The sequence below is a fragment of the Cyprinus carpio genome, chromosome B12, assembly GCF_018340385.1.
Source record: "Cyprinus carpio isolate SPL01 chromosome B12, ASM1834038v1, whole genome shotgun sequence".
NCBI classification, from domain to species: domain Eukaryota; kingdom Metazoa; phylum Chordata; class Actinopteri; order Cypriniformes; family Cyprinidae; genus Cyprinus; species Cyprinus carpio.
This window is the reverse complement of record NC_056608.1, coordinates 7,836,477-7,858,005: the sequence shown is the minus strand read 5'-3', so window position 1 is coordinate 7,858,005 and position 21,529 is coordinate 7,836,477. Positions and strand designations below refer to the sequence as shown.

The 21,529-nt window shown below is 36.2% G+C and overlaps 1 protein-coding gene across 2 annotated transcripts; it reads right to left on the bottom strand.

Annotated features, from left to right (window-relative positions):
• Positions 1-1,256: 1,256 nt before the first annotated feature.
• Positions 1,257-19,545, bottom strand: LOC109054093 (ATPase PAAT-like). Of its 2 annotated transcripts, none has more exons than XM_042735177.1 (6): positions 19,470-19,545; positions 18,706-18,903; positions 16,246-16,318; positions 15,953-16,153; positions 5,916-6,214; positions 1,257-1,967 (listed from the first exon to the last, which is right to left on the bottom strand). In XM_042735177.1, exons 1-6 carry the CDS (start codon positions 19,517-19,519, stop codon positions 1,793-1,795), a joined length of 996 nt encoding a protein of 331 aa, XP_042591111.1. In that variant the 5' UTR covers positions 19,520-19,545; the 3' UTR covers positions 1,257-1,792. The 2 variants fall into 2 exon arrangements, with proteins under 2 accessions (XP_042591111.1, XP_042591112.1); XM_042735178.1 differs by lacking the exon at positions 1,257-1,967 and adding an exon at positions 3,454-4,085.
• Between the last annotated feature and the right edge of the window lie 1,984 nt (positions 19,546-21,529).

The following is a 21,529-nucleotide window of genomic DNA, read 5'->3' as shown; positions in this document are numbered from 1 at the left end:
GCCGGTTTGACTCTGGTCCATGGGGATATTGGCGTGGGTGTCTGCACAAAAACAGCCGCTGTTCATCATCGGTACCACCTCCACTGCTGACCCACTTCTCTGCGGTTACAAAACCCCTTCTGAAGTGGACATCTCTGTTGGTCATAAGACAACAACAGCTCACTGTTTGAACAAATCTGATCAGTGAACATCACTGTGGTGTAGACAGGAGACACCCATGACAATCTGGGTTGAGTCTCACATGACGAGGCCAACATGGTCACGGTGGAAAGTTACTCAAAAGGATCAAAACTGCTAATTTGTAGTGCTTTTGGTTAATTTTCTCATTGATTCATGCAAAGTTTCCTGTAATGAGGAGTTTGTTCGTTCAGCTGTGTTTTCTTTGCTGTTCCTGAGTGGGGCAACTCTCCTTCATGGTTGATGTGCGACTGCCAAGAATAGTACAAGTGCATGTTCATAGGATACATGAGAGGGTTTTAGAAAAGGTAGACATGGTTTTCCGGAATGCAGGCTTTGAGACAAACATGAACTACTCAGAAAAGACGAGGTTAATGAGAGATGCCAGAAGAACTATTTTAGGGAAAGTGGAAGTTTACAGACCTGTCGCGTTGGAGTTTTCAGGGTTATATGACTTTCCATTTAAGTTCAAGGTTCAAAAGTTCATGAGCAAATTACCAAAAGTTTAATTTGTCCCTCAATATTCAAAAAAAGTTTGCCGTAACACATACAAACCGAAGTCTATGAGGCAAGTGTACTTGAGGGTTTAGAAGCAAAAATATGAAGCTTTTATTTTTGTCAAAGGACTAATTGTAATCATTCTGTACAAAAATCTGCTATTTGAATTATTACATGGTAAACATCACCCTTTTACTGGTGGGAACTTAGGGTTTAATGAATGTTGCATCCCAGTTCGTCTACTTATACTAAGCCCTATAAGTATGTACTCTACTTTGGAGTGCATAGCAGAAGTGTAAGCAAGTTTTGGGACCACGTCATAAAATTGTATGCCTCTGTTTTATGGATATTATGCCCCTTTTTAATACCTTGTTTGCATATGGCACAATGTTTTCCTTCAGACAGTAAATTTATTAAAAAAAAATAATTTAAAAAAATCTGCAGTTGATGTGACTGACCTGGTTGCATATGTATTTGCAGAAATTTTCTCCTTCAGACAGTAAATTTATTCAAAAAAAAGTATTTAAAAAAATCATGCAATGCAATGTAAGGTTTGTTTTGGGATAAAAACAGGACAAGAGTTTGTTGGATACATATTATTCTTTAGTATAAACATTTTTAATACTGTTTTCTTTTTTTGTCCTTAGTTCTCCAGTATGAACAGTATAAACATATGAACAACATTTACACAAAGGCAATTTACAGTCTGTCAGTGCAACCATTGTTTGTGGTCTCATTTAGATAAAATTATTTATTATATATAAGTATCAACAGTGTTATTAAGTTCTTCGAGTAGCTGTGATTTGTGAAAATCACTTGATACAGTTTCTGGACTTGCGTTAGTGAACCACCTCGTCAAGCTGTTAACCACATAAACCAAATAAGTACAGTCTCTTTGGGACGGGCACATGAAGAGCAGCAACTGCTGTTAAACCGTAAACCATTTCCACACAAAGCAGTAGAGACTGCAGGCAAAAGAAAAATGTTACAACCGTTTTTAGTTGACATGAATTAAATGTCACTTTACAGAATAATAGAGTTGTCATTAAAGTAAAAGCTCAGAATGGAGATCTTGCTAAAAGTGTTCAGGTTAGTATTGTGTGTTGGAGGATGTTGTTTACTGCTGTTGTTTATGAGAGAGTGCCTGCTGAAGTGTGATCTCCAGTCTCTGCTGAAGAGCGTCCAGACGCAGGTCCAGATGTTCCTTTAATCTTCTCTCCATCTCATCCATTCGCTTCTCTACAACAGTCTCCAGAATTTTCTCAAACCCTCCACAACATATATGACCCTCCCTATAATACAAAAAAAGTATATACAGTAAGTGGACAAAATAAAGGACAAATTCAAGGGATAGTTCACCCAGAAATGAAAATTCTGTCTTAATTACTCGCCCTCATTTTGTTCCAAACCCTTAAGACCCTTGTTCAACTTCAGAACACAAAGATATTTTTGATGAAATGCGAGAGCTTTCTGACCCTGCATAGACAGCAAGGGAACTACCATGTTCAAGGCCCAGAAATGTGGTTAAGGACATCATTAAAGTAGCCCATGTGACATCAGTGGTTCAACCGTAATTTTATGAAGCTATGAGAATATTTTTGCGCACAAAGAAAACAAAAATTCAACAATTTCTTCTGTTCCGTGTCAGTCTCCCAGTCTCTAAGGAGGGATAGATAGCTCTCAGTTTTCATCAAAAATATCTTAATTTGTGTTCTGAAGGGCGAGTAATGACAGAATTTTCATTTTTGGGTGAACTATTAGAATAAGATCTTAAGAATGATCACAGGGTTCTGTCTTGTGAAACTGATGCAGTCACTTTTGAAATGCCTTTTTTGTGAACTGTAAATTACATTATTTTATCAAGACCAAACATTCAATTCTTCCAGAAATTATTAAGGCTAAAAATGTAAGTTGTGTACAAATAATTCATAAAAGTTTCAATGATATTTAGATTAGTGTTCACTGTTGACCGTTCATCAAGCCCTCTTAAATTATGGACATATATCTTGAAGGACCGATCACACAGAAGTATATTCCACAGTATATTGACTCTAGCACTGGAATATGGTATCATTTTATTTTTCACTTTAGCTTTTACATCACTACATTCCAAAGCATATATATCAATCTTATACTTTTTACTGCACAACATTTAATAAAAACAACATTCCTTGGTATTTCAAAGAATAATTATTGATATTATTGAAGAAACCAACTCCCGATAATGCAGAATTTTAGTTTATTGATTATTAAATTGAATATTTAGGCAATGACTGTTAGTCAACAAAAATTAATCTCATTATTATTTCAGACCATGCACCAATCTTGATAACTCTTAATGATAAAAATCATGCTAAAAGTTCTCAAAGGTGGAGAATGAACACATCCCTACTGCAAGACAAAGAATTTAATGAGTATTTTATAAAAGAATAGACATCTTTCCTAGAAAAAAAAAAACGAAACAACAGACATATCTGCATCAACACTTTGGGAAACTGCTAAAGTGGTCTTGAGAGGAAAAATAATATCATACTCCACATAAAAGCACAAGACAAATCAACAAAAAGAAGAAGAGTTAGAAAATAAATTAAAAATATTAAATAATATATACTCTCAAAACCCCAGTGAACAGACATTGAAATACAAATTAAATTAGAAGAAATTGTCCTTGAAAGTACTATTCCAAAAACAACGACAATTTTTTACATTTTGAGCATAATGATGAATCTGGGAAATATCTTGCTAATCTACTCAAACGGAATAAAGAGAAAACACTGATAACCACCATTAAAAACTAATGAAAATAAAATAATACATACTCCACAAGCAATAAACAAGACATTTGGGACTTTCTACCAATCATTATACAGTAATAAGAAAAAGGAAAATAGAAAAGTAACAGACAATTGTGTTTTTTTAAGTATAGTAACGCCAATATTAAATCCCACACAAATACAGTCATCTCACCACTATTCTGCAGAATGACGGAAAACGTCAAACTTCAATCCACTATACCACAAGATATGAACACCGCACTTATTTCAGTACTGCTAAAATCAAATAAAGATCAATCCCTATGCACCAGCTATCATCCATTGTCACTCATAAACACAGACATGAAAATAAACAGTCATATTCAAAATAATAAACAACTCCACTAAACAAAAAACAAAAAAACAAATACAGTTATTGTCTCACTCGATGCAGAAAAGGCAGTTGATAAGGTACGTTGGCATTTTCTTTATGCAACATTGGAAAATTATGGCTTTGGGAATTCTTTTATACACTGGATCAAGATACTCTACAACACACCGATGGCATCAGTTATTACACATGACATTATATCACCACCATTTCAACTACAACGAGGCACTAGGCAGGGATGTCCACTGTCCCCACTTCTATTTGCACTATTAAAAAAAAAAAAATTACGATATTAGGCTATAGGTTACAGATCCGACAATATTACCCATAAAATATCATTATATGCAGACGACATCTTACTTTCTATACAGAACCCAGAGAAATCACTGACAGAACTTATCAAACTCATTAACGACCATTCAAACATATCTGATTACTCTATAAACTGGAATAAATCAATAATACTTCCATTACATAAAGATTTTGAATTAACCAAAATAAAAAACAACCCATTTAAAATAGGCAACATTACTTAGGATTTCAATTCTCCCCTAATATATCAGAATTATATACTCTTAATTTCTTCTCAGCATTAAAATTTAGCAGAAAGTGATTTAAAACGTTGGATGCATTTGCCATTATCAATTATTGGACAAATAGCCACAATCAAAATGTCTGCATTACCAAAAATAATTATATTTTCACAAAGATCCTAATACAGCCCTCCAAAAAAAAAAAAATGGTTTAACACACTTCACAGCATAATAAATAATTTCTATTGAAAAAGTGACGTGACATACAGCCAAGTATGGTGACCCATACTCAGAATTCGTGCTCTGCATTTAACCCATCCAAAGTGCACACACACAGCAGTGAACACACACACCACACACACGGAGCAGTGGGTAGCCATTTATACTGCGGCACCCGGGGAGCAGTTGGGGGTTCAGTGCCTTGCTCAAGGGCACCTCAGTCGTGGTATTGCCAGCCCGAGACTCGAACCCACAACCTTAGGGTTAGGAGTCAAACTCTCTAACCATTAGGCCACAACTTCCCCCATCAGAAACCAAGAATTGCACTTAGAACATTACAAAAATCTAAAGAGCAAGGAGGACTACCAACACCTAATTTTCAGTATTATTATTTAGCAGCTCAGTTACATCAGCTAACCAAATCGATCAATAATAATCACTTTCTAAACCCATGGATACAACATGAACAATCAGCATGCAAGAAAATAACAATACCAAACCTAACCCTAACTATTATTAACAACACCATAAATAATAACTCCATCAGAATATGTTGCTTTAAAGCATTCAACAGTACTAAATGTAATTCTGATTATTAGTTCCTCCTTTTGTCGTCATGTTTCTGTTTGATTTGGTATGTATATGAAAATTTTTTTTTTTTTGCCAAGAACAGACATTGTTTAATAAAATCATATTGGAAAAAGCAAAAAAAAAAAAAAAAAATTGCCAAGAACAGACATTGTTTAATAAAATCATATTATATCATTGTAGAACAGACATTCAGTCATGTTCACTGAAAATTTTCTCGTACATCAAAGCTCTCAAATCTCAGTCCCTCTCACATTCAATTCACATATGACACACCAAAACATGACGTGCCGTGTTTGTATATGATGGGCCACACATCTCATCATATTTGAATTGACTGAGATTGCAGAGCTTCATCGGGGTAAAACCTTTTCAGTGAAAAAGAACCTGTCTGTTTATCATACAAATCTATCATACAGCTTCATAAACTTGGAATATATAGTGTACAAGTCATGGATTTTCACTGTATAAAACAGTACTTCTAGTACTTACTTTGTGTTCCCCTTAAGAAATAAACCAATGCAGGCTCAAAAAGTCTTGAGGGAATATTTCAATTTTGCAGTTAACTATTGTTTTATCTTTAGCAGCCCAAAAAGTATTAAAAGCATCATGTGTTTATTAGTATTATCATTCATTATTCATAGTACTTGCACTATTATCACGATGAGCTGGTTACCACAGCCAATCTTATGTGGCCTCAACCACCATGGTAACCAAATTTCTGTTTCCCGAAAACCACACATGACTCACACTTACCGTTCTCCATTTTTCTTCCTGTCTGGAGATGTGGCTTCCTCCAGCCGGAGCTGCGTGACCTGACCGCATACGCTCTGCAGCATTGGAAGCAGGTCTGGGTTGATCGCACCAGTTTCAGAGCTCAACATGGCAGACATGGCTCCGGGAGTCTGGTTCAGAAGCTGCCCGAGGCCAGATGGTAGATTTGTGCCCGACTCTGCTCCTGCAGAACTAGAAGCCCCACCTCCTCTTGACAGACAACTCAAAGCTCGTCCTCCCATGAGCAGAGGAATGAATCCACTGAGCATGTCTGATTTATTCTGGACACAACACACACAAAGACTGATTGTTCATGTGTAAGGAAGCTTTGTGCTTTTCCTCCAAATAAACTATTGTCTAAAAAAAACTTTACACTTTAAGACTGAACATGTAATGCAAGTTTATGTGAGAAAATATATGAATCATAACTTAAATTTGCAAAACAAATTTACATATATAAAAAAAAAAGGAAATACATTACTATACTTGCCACTGCCAGGCAAATTTTTTATTTTTTTATTTTTTTAAATAAAATAATAATAATAATACAGTAAAAACAACAATATTGTGAGACATTGTTTAAATTTTAAGCCGTGGGGAAAAATGTCAACAAAATATTGTCAAACACTGACAGACTGTTACAAGAAACACCTACAAAAAATTATATCTGCCAAAGGGGCAAAATCTGCTGAATCTACTAGATTTATACAAAAATGTGAGTGGGAATGGAACTTGCCCATGCAAAACTGACCACCACAATGTTTGTGTGCTGCTATTTGTTAGCTAAGGTTCTGAATGTTAGTGTGTTTCTATGAGGTTGCTACTGGCTGCTTACGGACACAAGAGATTCTACACTGGAAAATGTGTGCAGACTATATAATATCACATTAGAAAGTAGTGGTCGACCGATATAGTTATTTTTTGTTTTTTTTTTTTTTGACAGCCGATGCTGATATCTTGGAAAGCCGGGTGGCTGACATAAAGCCGATATGATTTTATTTAATACACTGAAAAAAAAAATAATACTACATTTTTTTTAAGGTAAGTGGTTGCAAACTATTTATTTTACCTACATTTAATTAAAAAAAGTGTTGAAAGTTAGTCAACTTAATTTATTTAAATGTAGCTAAAATAAATTGATTGCAACCACTTACCTTAAAAAATTCAGTAAATTCAATTAATTTTTTTTTCAGTGAAAGAAATTTTAAATCATTTAAAAATGGATTAAAAAATAAATGTGTAAAATAAACATGCTTATACTTTAAATGACAAAGTATTTTTCACAAATAAACAAATATTTAATCAAATATATAATTAAAAAGGAAGTAAACACTGTAACCAACAGGTCACTCAGTACTCTGTAAAGTTTGTGTGCATTGGGAATAACTTTTTTTTTTTTCTCAAATAAAGCCAAGGTAACACTCATTTTACATACAGCACACAGTCAAAATGACATGAATATGACACTGGGCAAAAACATGAAGCACAGCATAATTTGAAATCATGAGTTTAAAGGTTGTCGATTGCGCATCTCAATAATGAAGCTGAACTCTCCTCCTGTCCGCATTCAATTCGCACGTACCGACAGTCATGCAGAGAACACGAAAATTGTTTTTTAAATTGTTGTTTAAAAATGTAAAATTGTTATTCAAAAATTTGTTTAAAAAATTTAAATTTAAAATCAGATCTTCATTAGTCATTCAAAGATTTGTTTAAATGATGTATGTGCATATTTGCTGAATGCTGACGGCTAACGAGAAAGTATTATAATGTTTGCCTTTCTATTACTAACAATATACAGGTGCTGGTCATATAATTAGAATATCATCAAAAAGTTGATTTATTTTATTAATTCCATTCAAAAAGTGAAACCTGTATATTATATTCATTCATTACACACAGACAGATATATTTCAAATGTTTATTTATTTTAATTTTGATGATTATAGCTGACAACTACGGAAAATCCCAAATTCAGTATCTCAGAAAATTAGAATATAACTTAAGACCAATACAAAGAAAGGATTTTTAGAAATCTTTGCCAACTGAAAAGTATAAAAATGAAAAGTATGAGCATGTACAGCACTCAATACTTAGTTGGGGCTCCTTTTGCCTGAATTACTGCAGCAATGCGGCGTCGCATGGAGCCGATCAGTCTGTGGCACTGCTCAGGTGTTATGAGAGCCCAGGTTGCTCTGATAATGGCCTTCAGCTCTTCTGCATTGTTGGGTCTGGGCATTAAGCATCTTCCTCTTCCCAATACCCCATAGATTTTCTAGGTCAGGCGAGTTTGCTGGCCAATTAAGAACAGGGATACCATGGTCCTTAAACCAGGTACTGGTAGCTTTGGCACTGTGTGCTGGGGCCAAGTACTGTTGGAAAATGAAATCTGCATCTCCATAAAGTTGGTCAGCAGCAGGAAGCATGAAGTGCTCTAAAACTTCCTGGTATATGGCTGCGTTCACCTTGGACCTCAGAAAACACAGCGGATCAACACCAGCAGATGACATGGCACCGCAAACCATCACTGACTGTGGAAACTTTACACTGGACCTCAAGCAATGTGGATTGTGTGCCTCTCCTCTAGGGCTGGGTACCGAGTTCGATACTTTTTAGGTACCGACCGAATTGCCTCGATACTATCGAGTATCGAAAAATGACATGTTGTTCGGTTCCAGATTTCGATAACTAAGGAGTTAACGCGTCAACGTCAGTGCTCAAACAAGTACATATGAAATGCACAACAACACACATAAAGTCACTCACACACACACAAACTCGACACACACGAGACGCGCGGAACTCTCCGCGCACATACCATAGACTGGCACATACTCATATGAGGCGCGCGCATGCACAAACTCTCCATGCGCATACTTATATGAGACGCGAGCACACAAACGTAATACCTTAAAGATGTGGAAAAGTCGATCAAAAGTGTGGGTACATTTCTCCAGGCTCGATGCCAACAGCGCGCAATGCAGTATTTGCAGTAAAATAATTGCTGCAAAGACCGGTACCACGACAAATATGATGAAGACCTTGACAGTGCACGGAGTAAACATAAGAGCAGAAAGTTGCTCCGTCTTCGACTGGTAAATGAAGAGATACCTTGTTGATTACTCTGACGGTGTTTATATTGCAATAAATAATAACCTACTGAATGTACACTGCCGTTCAAAAATGTGTTGGTTAGTCAGATAAAGGTGACATTAAAACATGTGTGATGTTACAAAATATTTCGTTTTTTAAATAAATGCTGTTCTTTAGAATTTTTTATTCATCAAAGAATCATGAAAAAAATGTATCATAGTTTCCAAAATATTAAGCAGCGAACTGTTTTCATATTTCTGAAGGGTCATGTGACACTGAAGTAATGATTTTGAAAATTCAGCTTTGACATCAAAGTTTTTCTGAGGTAATGTGTTCTGTAATCTTGTTAAAATGGATTTCATAAAATTGGTATCGAAAAAAGTATCGCTAGGAACCGGTATCGAAACTGAGGTATCGAAATTGGCACCGGATCGAAAGATTTTGAACAATACCCAGCCCTACTCTCCTCTCTTCCTACAGACTCTGGGACCCTGATATCCAAAGGAAATGCAAGATTTACTTTCATCAGAGCACATAACTTTGGACTACTCAGCAGCAGTCCAGTCCTTTTTGAAGCGAGACGCTTCTGATGCTGTCTGTTGTTCAAGAGTGGTTTGACACAAGGAATCCGACAGTTGAAACCCATGTCTTGCATTCGTCTTTGTGTAGTGGTTCTTGAAGCATTTACTCCAGCTGCAGTCCACTCTTTGTGAATCTCCCCCACATTTTTGAATGGGTTTTGTTTCACAATCCTCTCCAAGGTGTGGTTATCCCTATTGCTTGTACACTTTTTTTCTATCACATCTTTTCCTTCCCTTCGCCTCTCTATTAATGTGCTTGGACACAGAGCTCTGTGAACAGACAGCCTCTTTTGCAATGACCTTTTGTGTCTTGCCCTCCTTGTGCAAGGTGTCAATTGTCGTCTTTTGGACAACTGTCAATTCAGCAGTCTTCCCCCATGATTCTGTAGCCTACAGAACTAGACTGAGAGACCATTTAAAGGCTTTGCAGGTGTTTTGAGTTAATTAACTGAATAGAGTGTGTCTTCAATATTGAACCTTTTCACAATATTCTAATTTTCTAAGATACTGAATTTGGGATTTTCCTTAGTTGTCAGTTATAAACATCAAAATTAAAAGAAATAAACATCTGAAATATATCAGTCTGTCTGTAATGAATAAATATAATATACAAGTTTCACTTTTTGAATGGAATTAGTGAAAAATCAACTTTTTGATGATATTCTAATTATATGACCATAGGGGTGTAAATCGGATGGTTCGTCACGATACTATATGATATCGATTCTCATAACCAGCTATACGATATTTTCCGATACCTCAAAAAATTTGACGGTACAGGAGTATATCGATCGATATTTTGATATTTTATATCTATTTTAAACATCCATCTACATTTTTATTAACTCACAAATGCAACCAAAATATATAATAAGAACATTTATCTGGAAATTTTACATTCTTTACCTCAGTTGGGACATTCACACAAAAAAAATAAATAAAATAAAATAAAAAATAGGCCTACACATTTTTTTTTAAATAATAAAGAAAATAAACAATAGGAAAAACAATTCCGGCTGCAACTATGGGCTCAGTGCTAAAAATCTTTTCTACAGATAACCAAATTACAAGCAATAGCAGAAAATAACTATAATACAACAAAGACACAAGTTCAATAAACAGTGCTTTTCAGGTTTTTCAGCTCTCAGTTTTTCAGGTACGCTACAGAAATGTAACAGGCTAATCAAATGTAAAATAACTGCACAGTCTTCACTCTATAAATTAAATATAGATGAATCATTCCTGATGTTATAACGGTTATTTAGTCAGGAGCAGTGAGCACTTGTATTTTTCTTTGACAGCATTAGATTTATTATTAGTTTGCTTTCACTTGAAGAACGAAGCATGGATTTAATGTACTGATACACACGCCTTTTCTTTCTCAACCATAGGCGGAGTTTCACTTTTATGCTTGGGGGGGCACCCACTGGCAGACGAGCCACGAACACTTTTTTTTTTTTATTTGTTCTATATTTCATATATTTATATAATATATATTCAATAGTAAAATACATAATAAATAAATAAATAAATAAATTTAAAAAAAAAAAAACATTTTTTTCCCGAGGGAACGCACAGAGTTTTTTTTTATTTTATTTTTTATGGAGGACCAAATGATCAGTGAGAGCAGAACTTATGTGACACACATTTCAAACTCAACTAGATGGTAAAATACATATATCAAGAGCATGCTCACAGATGAAAACAGAGAACAAAACAGCATTGGATGAAGTGGATTAGAGCCCTGCAGGGTCCTCAAATATAGGCCCTAGCCAGTCTTTTTTCCCCCATTTCCCCAAAACAGCTTATACTACTCTTTCAGCTATTAAAGTAGTTCAGTCTTGTATGTAATGGAAAAGTGAATATATTTCGTTTAGTTTTTTTTATAAATTTAATTTAGATAAACGTTTGGAGCATTTTTTTGTTCCTAAAATGTAAGCGGCCAGCGGCAGACAGTGAATTGATCATAGCCTATATGTTTAATCAATTTAGCCTTCTCAAATCATCACATCTTATATATAAATCTATATTTATAACAGTTGAAGCATATTACAATGTTAGTTTAAATGTTTAACCTAGATAAATGTGCGCTGTTAGACGCTTATCCAGTCGTTTTGTGTGGAGAGTGGAAGCCGCAGAACATGGAGGCGCCAGCGCGATCAATAGTATTTTTTTCTAGCAGTGCAAACAACTTAAAATACGCAGTCATTTTTGCTCATAAAGGTAAGAGTAATACATCATTTTTAAACTATAAAGGGGTTTAGTTTTATTTGTGTGCACTCACAATATCAACAAAACGTTGTGCTTTTATAAAATAAAAGAAAACAAATGCTTTCTGCCGTCTCGGTCTTGAACAGGAGTACTTCACAATGATTTTTTTTTTTCTTTGGTTCAATGATGAACCTAAACTCAGTGAATTGCCTCACAGAAATGATAAAAAAAAAATATATATAGAAAGCTTTAAATTACTTCTTTAAAATGGTATAATTCAAATTGAAAATAGAAACTTTCATTGTGTAATCCGTGCATTTCTCTCTAAAGGCACATCCAATGAGATGGCGAGTCATTTTTTTCATAACCATAATTGATGGATGTCTAAAATCTAAAAATAAGGAAAAGCCTAAAACCAGCCCGATTATAATTTGCATTTTATTTTACAATAAAAAAACATAAAAATAAAAAAATAATTAAAAATCAAACATATGGCATATGTAAAACTTTGTCCTGTAATTGTATAGAAAATTATAAAAAATAAAATTTTTCTTCTGATTTTTATGTTGCTCTGTTCTGAATACCTTAAAATTTAAAGGACTTGCTGCAAACACAATTTTTGTCTGATATGTGAATTATTTATTATCCTATTTAAAAAAAAAAAAATTATTATCCATTCAGCAAATGCTTTTTAAAACAGCTTTAAAAACACTTTATTGCATTCCAGATGCTTTTAAAGTACTTTCCACTATAGATTTTATGGGCAGCTTGAATTTTAAATATGTCATGAATTATTTGCATTCCCATTTGTAAAATAGCCAACAAATTAATTGTTGCGGGCTAACCCGATCTCATGATGAAATATAGCACGGTTTTCTGCTTCTATTTGGCGTAATATTTCTATGCAGAAATTTACTTTGGCATGCAAAAGACTGATAAATTCATAATTAATGGCATAGCTGATTCAGTTGACAGAAAAACGGGACACACACAGGTCTATGATAACTGCTGAAATGTTTGCGGGGCAAATCTCAGGTCAGTCTGAGCGCTCATGGTATGCACAGTCATCTTTAAGTTTCTAAAGAGTAATCGACGATGCGATCGCACATTTCACAGAGATCCACTTCAGCTGTCACTAGCCAAGGGTGAATAAGCCTTGTGTATGTGCTTTAACAAAATACTGAATCACGCGCCACACTCAAGGCCATCGCTTCAAATCGCCTGTCCAATTCAGCCAGAAATGACTCAGTCCACCACATTTTTATTAGCGAGTTTATAAAGAAAAACAACGAATATTTGTTAACTTGCTAAAGCTGGAAAATAACGAAAAGAGAGTCCTCTCATGTCCTCTCAAGTTAAGAACCAAAACGTACTTATTCTAACCACTAAAATAATAAAATAATACAAATAAAATGAGAAAATGGTAATTATTTAATTTTTATATTTTATTCATAGCTCAGACAAAATCATTATTATTCATTATTGCCCCTTCATTACTCCCCCCTAGCCCCCTCTAAACTCCGCCTATGTTCTCAACTGTTTACGTTAAGACATATGCCTAATGACTGTGTTTACTAGGATATTCGTCAAAATGCTCATTTTGATTTAATTTTGTCTGTATTTATTCATCCATGCATAAAAAAGCGGAAGAGAGCTCGATTTAGTATTCACGCGGTCTAGACGCGGCTGTCTGAGTGCGTGCACGCGCTTCAGATGTGTGCGCTGAAAACATCTCGCACAGCGCTCGACTATAGAAGCAGATTCGTCTCAAATATAATTCACGAAAAAAAAACACGATTCACACATGCGTAGACAATTTCACATGCATGAAACCTAATTCACATACACACAAAAAAAAATTCACGTTCATGAAAAAATATATATATATTCACAAAAAGCAATTCACATGCGCAAAATAAAATTATATATTCATAAAATACATTTCACAAATGCAAAACAATTCGTAGATATACAACTGTGCACAAAAACCTTTGAATGTTTAAACTGTACGAGTGTCTGAATGTACAAATCGTCATTTACTACGAATCCACTCGCATTTGTGTGTGTGTGTGTTTTTGAGACTTTCCTGGCAGAGCTCTCTTCCCACGTGGGTCTGTCGTACTCTTTAGCCAATCAGATGCGAGCTTACCATTCAACCAATCATATCATAAGCCACTGAGAGTGCATTCAGAAGCTCGCAGGCAATCGGGGAGACGTCAAGAGAGAAGCCCATAGAAGCCCTGGCGTTACATTTTAAAATACTATACAAAATAATTAAACAGAATACTTACTCCTGCTCACTCAGGCCAAAGAACCCCCCGCTCAAGCTCGCCGTCTCTGCAAGATTAACGATGGCAGTTTGCACGCACAGCTACTAGAAGATTTACATCTGTCAGACAGGTTGCTGACGTCATCAAGCTTAGTTTGAGTCTGCGCGTCAGAAACGGAAGTGCTAAAAATTGCTAAAAATGGGCTTCACTTGTCTCAATTGAGTTCCAATGGGGTCGCTGTGTCCATTTCTTTTACTGTCTATGGGATTACTGATGTAAAGGCTTAATTTCCGTTCTAATTAATCCATATTGCGCAAAAGGTGCGCAGAATCGTGCTCCTTGAATGTACTCTGTGGCTTATGATATGATTGGTTGAATGGTAAGCTCGCATCTGATTGGCTAAAGAGTACGACAGACCCACATGGGAAGAGAGCTCTGCCAGGAAAGTCTCAAAAACACACACACAAAATCCGAGTGGATTCGTAGTAAATGACGATTTGCACATTCAGACACTCGTACATTTTAAACATTCAAAGGTTTTTTGTGCACAGTTGTATATCTACGAATTGTGTTTTGCATTTGTGAAATGTATTTTATGAATATATAATTTTATTTTGCGCATGTGAATTGCTTTTTGTGAATATATATTGTTTTTCACGCACGTGAATTTTTTTTTGTGTGTACGTGAATTAGGTTTCATGCATGTGAAATTGTCTACGCATGTGTGAATCGTGTTTTTTGCGTGAATTATATTTGAGACTAATCTGCTTCCATACTCGACTGTTCCACCAACAATCCCGAGCGTCTTTTATACTTCACCTTGTGCCTTCGGGCAGGGGCAGTCCTTATATCGAGTCCTGATACGCGAGCTTGAGCGAGAATGCACGCGTTGGCGGTAATGCATAGACGGACATTACGTGAAAATGTGGACAGTGCCAAATAAGGTGCCTATTTATACTACAGATATCGATATTTTACGTGTGGCATCGATGCATATATGTATCGATCCATATCGATGAACCTGTAAAAGCAATCATTATAATACTTTTTGTATACATTTTATTTACTTTGTTTAACAGTAATCTGATTATTAGACAGACTTCTGTCCGTGGACAGAACTGTTAACAACGACAGCGAACAAGAGGTAGGATGTGAGCACTGTGTGTTCAGGCCATAGACTGTATAAAAACATGGACATAGTATGCGTGACGTCACCCGTAGTTTTCTGAATAGCGTTTTTGAAGCTCAAAGTGGGCGGAGCGGGCCGTCGCCATCTTGGCAGCATGTCACCGTGCGTCACTCCAAGATAATCGAAAATTGGCAAAGAGGCAGGAGCTGGTTGCTGAAACCACGCCCACCTACCTCTACATTAATTACACAAAAATCAAAACCTTAACACAACCTAAATTAATCAGAACATAAAAAAATAATATAACCCAAAACAATTATCATGAAGGGCAAAATCAAGAAGGGCAAAATTAGCTATATAGACCAAAATAATTTTTTGAACCAGGCTGTAAACATGTTTTTTTTTACTGCTGTAAAGTTGGGCATTTTAACATGGGGAGTCTATGGGATTGACTTCCTTTTACAGAGAGCCTCTAGCGTCCAGTTGATGAATTACAGTTTAAGTCACTTCCGTGTTGGCTTCACGAGAGAGAGCGGGAGGTTGCCACTTGGTTCAGGCACTGCCGTTCTCAGTGTGCCGTCAAAATAAAAGTCCAGCCACGAACGCATCAGCTGATCAGAAAAACTTATTTATTTGAAAAATGCCAAATATTGGCCTTGGTGATATATTGGTCGACCAATATTAAAAAGCCTAAAGCAGTGGTGATCCTGCTATAATAAAAAGCTGGTTTCAGACCTTTTGCTGGCACTGCACCAGCTCCATGAGGTTCTGTGCTCCTGGTGAAAGGGTGGTGCCCATCTCCTCCATCATGGTCTGCACACGGTGAAGGTCAATGCCTGGGTCTATACTCGGCCCACCTTGTCTGTCCTTGAGCATCTCCAGTCCCACACCCACATGGGCGATGGCCACAGACGAGCGGCCACCGAGAGAGAGCAGCTGTACGGAGACACCACACTGATGCTGAGCCGACAGAGATCAGTTTGTGTGTTTGTGATGAGAGCCTGGATATTACTTCCAGCTCTCCTTACCTTCACCTCACAGGATGCAACAGGGTTTTCCAGCACCAGATGATTCCTGTAGAAATGCCTCTTATCTTCAGAACTGACCAAAAACAAAAAATTCACAGAAGAATCAGCAAGAGTCATCATAAATAGTCTATAATATTGTAAAATAATAAATATTTCACTTATTCAACAATACTAAGCTGAATCTATAAACTGACCAATTTATTTATTCAAACATTAATAATAATCTTTTATTTTTTCAGTAACAATACATTTTTTATTCTTCTTTTTCAATGCTACAAATTAATGCACATTATATAAAAAGTAATATAGACCTCATAAAAATGTCAAAATGTTTATTTTTGTTTGATCAGCAATCATTTAGTTTGAATGATCCATCTATTTTTTTTTTTTTTTTGCCAGAACAGGATCAGCGATTCAGTGATGTTATTTGTATTTATTTTGTCATTTAACTTTTTGGTTTAAAATGTTATTTAACCATTTTTAATAAATAATTTTGTGCATATAAATAACAAAAAATGGGCATGAAAAAAAAAATTGGATTTTTTGCTCAAAACACCTTGTTACAATTATAATCAATATTACTAACAAAATGTTAAAGACATTAGAGATTTGTATAATATGAAACCTTAGATATTTATTACTTTACATATTTACTATACAGTTGTGGCCAAAAGTTTTGAGAATTACATAAATAATAGTTTTCAAAAGGTTTGCTGCTAAACTGCTTTTAGATCTTTGTTTCAGTTGTTTCTGTGATGTACTGAAATACAATTACAAGCACTTCATACGTTTCAAAGGCTTTTATCGACAATTACATGACATTTATGTAAAGAGTCAGTATTTGCAGTGTTGGCCCTTCTTTTTCAGGACCGCTGCAATTCAACTGGGCATGCTCTCAATCAACTTCTGGGCCAAAGCCTGACTGATAGCAACCCATTTTTTCATAATAACTTCTTGGAGTTTGTCAGAATTAGTGGGTTTTTGTTTGTCCACCCGCCTCTTGAGGATTGACCACAAGTTCTAAATGGGATTAAGATCTGGGGAGTTTCCAGGCCATGGACCCAAAATTTCAACATTCTGGTCCCCGAGCCACTTAGACATCACTTTTTCCTTATGGCACGGTGCTCCATCGTGCTGGAAAATGCATTGTTCTTCACCAAACTGTTGTTGGGTTGTTGGAAGAAGTTGCTGTTGGAGGGTGTTTTGGTACCATTCTTTATTCATGGCTGTGTTTTTGGGCAGAATTGTGAGTGAGCCCACTCCCTTGAAAGAGAAGCAACCCCACACATGAATGGTGTCAGGATGCTTTACTGTTGGCATGACACAGGACTGATGGTAGCGCTCACCTTTTCTTCTCCGGACAAGCCTTTTTCCAGATGCCCCAAACAATCGGAAAGGGGCTTCATTGGAGAATATGACTTTGCCCCAGTCCTCAGCAGTCCATTCACTATACTTTTCTGCAGAAGATCAATCTGTCCCTGATGTTTTTTTTGGAGAGAAGTGGCTTCTTTTGCTGCTCTTCTTCACACCAGGCCATCTTCCAAAAGTCTTCACCTCACTGTGCGTACAGATGCGCTCACACCTGCCTGCTGCCATTCCTGAGCAAGCTCTGCGCTGGTGGCACTCCGATCCCGCAGCTGAATCCTCTTTAGGAGACGATCCTGGCGCTTGCTGGACTTTCTTGGACGCCCTGAAGCCTTCTTTACAAGAATTGAACCTCTTTCCTTGAAGTTCTTGATGAACCTATAAATTGTTGATTTAGGTGCAATCTTAGTAGCCACAATATCCTTGCCTGTGAAGCCATTTTTATGCAACGCAATGATGGCTGCACGCGTTTCGTTGCAGGTCACCATGGTTAAACAATGGAAGAACAATGATTTCAAGCATCAGCCTCCTTTTAACATGTCAAGTCAGCCATTCTAACCCAATCAGCCTGACATAATGATCTCCCAGCCTTGTGCTCATCAACATTCTCACCTGAGTTAACAAGATGATTACTGAAATGATCTCAGCAGGTCCTTTAATGACAGCAATGAAATGCAGTGGAAAGGTTTTTTTGGGATTAAGTTAATTTTCATGGCAAAGAAGGACTATGCAATTCATCTGATCACTCTTCATAACATTCTGGAGTATATGCAAATTACTATTATAAAAACTTAAGCAGCAACTTTTCCAATTTCCAATATTTATGTAATTCTCAAAACTTTTGGCCATGACTGTATTACCAAAAAGGTAACTTTTAAAATCAGCATTTGAGAGATGTTAAACGGTGCCAACATAAAGGTGAAGGTTATACACAATAAAAAGAAAGTAAGTAAAATAATAAAAAACATAATTTTTTTTGTCTGTATTATCTCCCTTGAAGTAAGTGTAAAAAAAGATGTTTTAGTTGTTTAAATATAATTTTTTGTCTGCATTATCCCACATTAAGAGTAAAAAATTCAATCAAAAAAAAAATACCCATCAGTGTGTGATTTCTGAACTTGCTCTCCACGGCAGGTGCCACAGTACTCTCCAGACAGCGAGTACACTTCAATAGTGCGGGCTTCACTGACGACCTGAAGACTGCTGATCACAGATGCAGAGTTAGGTGTGCACAGAAGTGTGACAACACATGGCAAGCCCTCCTCAGCTCTCTCCAGACAGACAGGGTCACACCTGTGAAAATATATGAATAACAAGTCACCTGATACTTCATATTCAGATTTTAAGGTGGCTTAATTAAGAATTAAAATAAAAAAACTTCACAATTAAAATATATATTTAATGGCAATTTCACAATAAAAAAAATAGAATTTATAAATATAAACACACACACACTTCTGAATTTGCATGAATCAATAGCATATTGATGGAATAGCTCACCCAAAAATGAAAGTTTTAAGAAAATGTACCTGTCATCATGACATCCAAAAGTTTATTTCTTTAGTATATAGTATTACATCACTTGCTCACCAATAGATCACAAGATATTAATTGATGGACTGGAGTCATTTTCTGAAGGTTTTATCAGCTGTCTGGACTCTCACTCTGACGGCACCCATTCACTGCAGAGGATCTATTGATGAGCAAATGATGCAATGCTAAATTTCTCTACGTCTGGTCCAATGAAGCCACAGGATTGAGTACATTTTCAGTGAACTATATGCTTTTCATATTAGGTATTTTTAAATAACTTATTAGGTTGGGTTTATAGCCAGCAGCATCAATGAAAACGGACTCACCTGTCATGTTCAAAGCTGCAGTCATCGCTTGGACTGTTGTCTTGTGTCATTCATAAAAATCATCACACAGATGATCACATCAATAACACACCCACAAACACCACACAAACACCACACCATCACAACCCGATAAAATACATATAAATGCGACATACCAAAAAACCATAAAAAAAAATTAAACAATACAAAACCCTTCACACACCAGCCGCTATACGCGCTGGATAAACCGTCTGCTCTGACACAGTTAGGGCCAGTTACATTATATACCGTACACTAAAATCTAACCATTTCCGATTTGTCGTTCCTTAAATTTGCGGTGTGAAGGGTTAAAATACATATTAGCTGTAAAGTTCAAAACAAAAACCCTCCATTGGCGCACTGCTAGCACTGTTAATCGTTTAATAAAAGCAATAATATAGTATTTATATAATCATGACTCAATCTAACAACGTAAATTCACATAAACAGTATCACATGCTGAATAAATAGCGACGGCAGCTGCTCCAGGACCCACAGGGACTCCCATGCATACGCCTGAGTAAAATACTAACGAATAATACGTGATTCCATTGTAAAAGATAGTGTTACATTCTTAGGAATCATTATTGTTAAAGACCAGCTGAAAAGATGTTCTCTCAACCCCATAACTGATAAAACTAAAAGAAAATTTAACTTCTGGCTTTAAAGAGATCTCTCCCTAAGGGAAGAGTTCTCCTAACGAAGACCCGACTGACATATGCCTCCTTATCTTTGTATCTTGATAACCATACTAGTAAAATTATTGATTAGATGCTATTTGATTTCCTATGGAGAAACCGAACACACTTTGTTAAAAAGACTGTGATTATGAATACATATGAGAACGATGGCCTTAATTTCTTAGATTTCACCACTATGAACCACACCTTTAAGATGAATTGGATTAAGCATTATTTAAAACCCCCCACTTCTATCTGGAATTTTATCCCTCATTATGTTTTTTTTTCAAATGTTGGTGGTCTTAGTTTTGTTTTGATGTGTAATTATAATCAGCGCCGGCGCTGTGGTGGGGCATTCGAGGGCCGTGCCCCCCCTAGCGGTCATTGATGCCCCTCCTACAGGCCATGGCGTGGCCCAAAAAAAAAAATATCCCTTTTAGTTATTATTTTAATATTAAATGTTCAAACTGTAACTTAAATAAAATAAAATAAAAAGAATAGGGAAAATGCATAATTTTGGTTGTTCATGGCAAGTTAAGCCGAGTTCAGACTGCACGATTTTCAAAGTAGTCAGGTCACTGTTGTTTTCACACTGCATGACTATCTTGGCCAGCATTCAGTCGCTGCTGTGTTCACACTGCACGATGGATCGGCGACAGAAGGTTTCACACTGCATGACTTTACAATAGGAAGAATCGCCGACAACTCTAGGCTTGTTTGAGATGAACAAAATCTGCGCAGAACCGATCACCGGTGATCACCGCGAGATGCATGCCGGTTAGAAAAGCATCCGAGTTACGTCCGCCTTGCTCTGATGTCATGCTGACGTGTGCCGAAAAACTCTCGCGATGGCGAGGCGGCTGTGTCGGATTGAGCAGATGAGCGCAGTTGCTCTCCACCGACTGCGCTATTCAAAAGCATGATGGGAAACGACCGAGTGACGACACAGCTTAAAGCTCATTGGTTCAGACAACTGTGATGCTGCGTTCTCTTCTAAAATTTTTTTTTTTTTAAATCTGATTTCATGTGATTATGTATTTAAATTATGCATGAATCTTCCCAAACACTATTACAGTGCGATATCTGTGTGAGATATGTGATTGTTGTCATATTTCTATAAAAATCTAAAATACATGTTTGTATTAAAGTAAAAACGGAAGATAAATACGGCTTTCGTATGGAATTAAATAGCAAGCACCTTGAGTGTCTTGTTTATCATATTTATTTTCATATAAAAGCAACAGAACTGAAATTATATCATGTTTATTAGCAACACAGCACGTGAGTGAGAATAACGCGATATCTGCCTTTGATCTCGTAGGTATCTGTTCCACTTCGAGAGCTCAGAACTGTCCGTCTTGC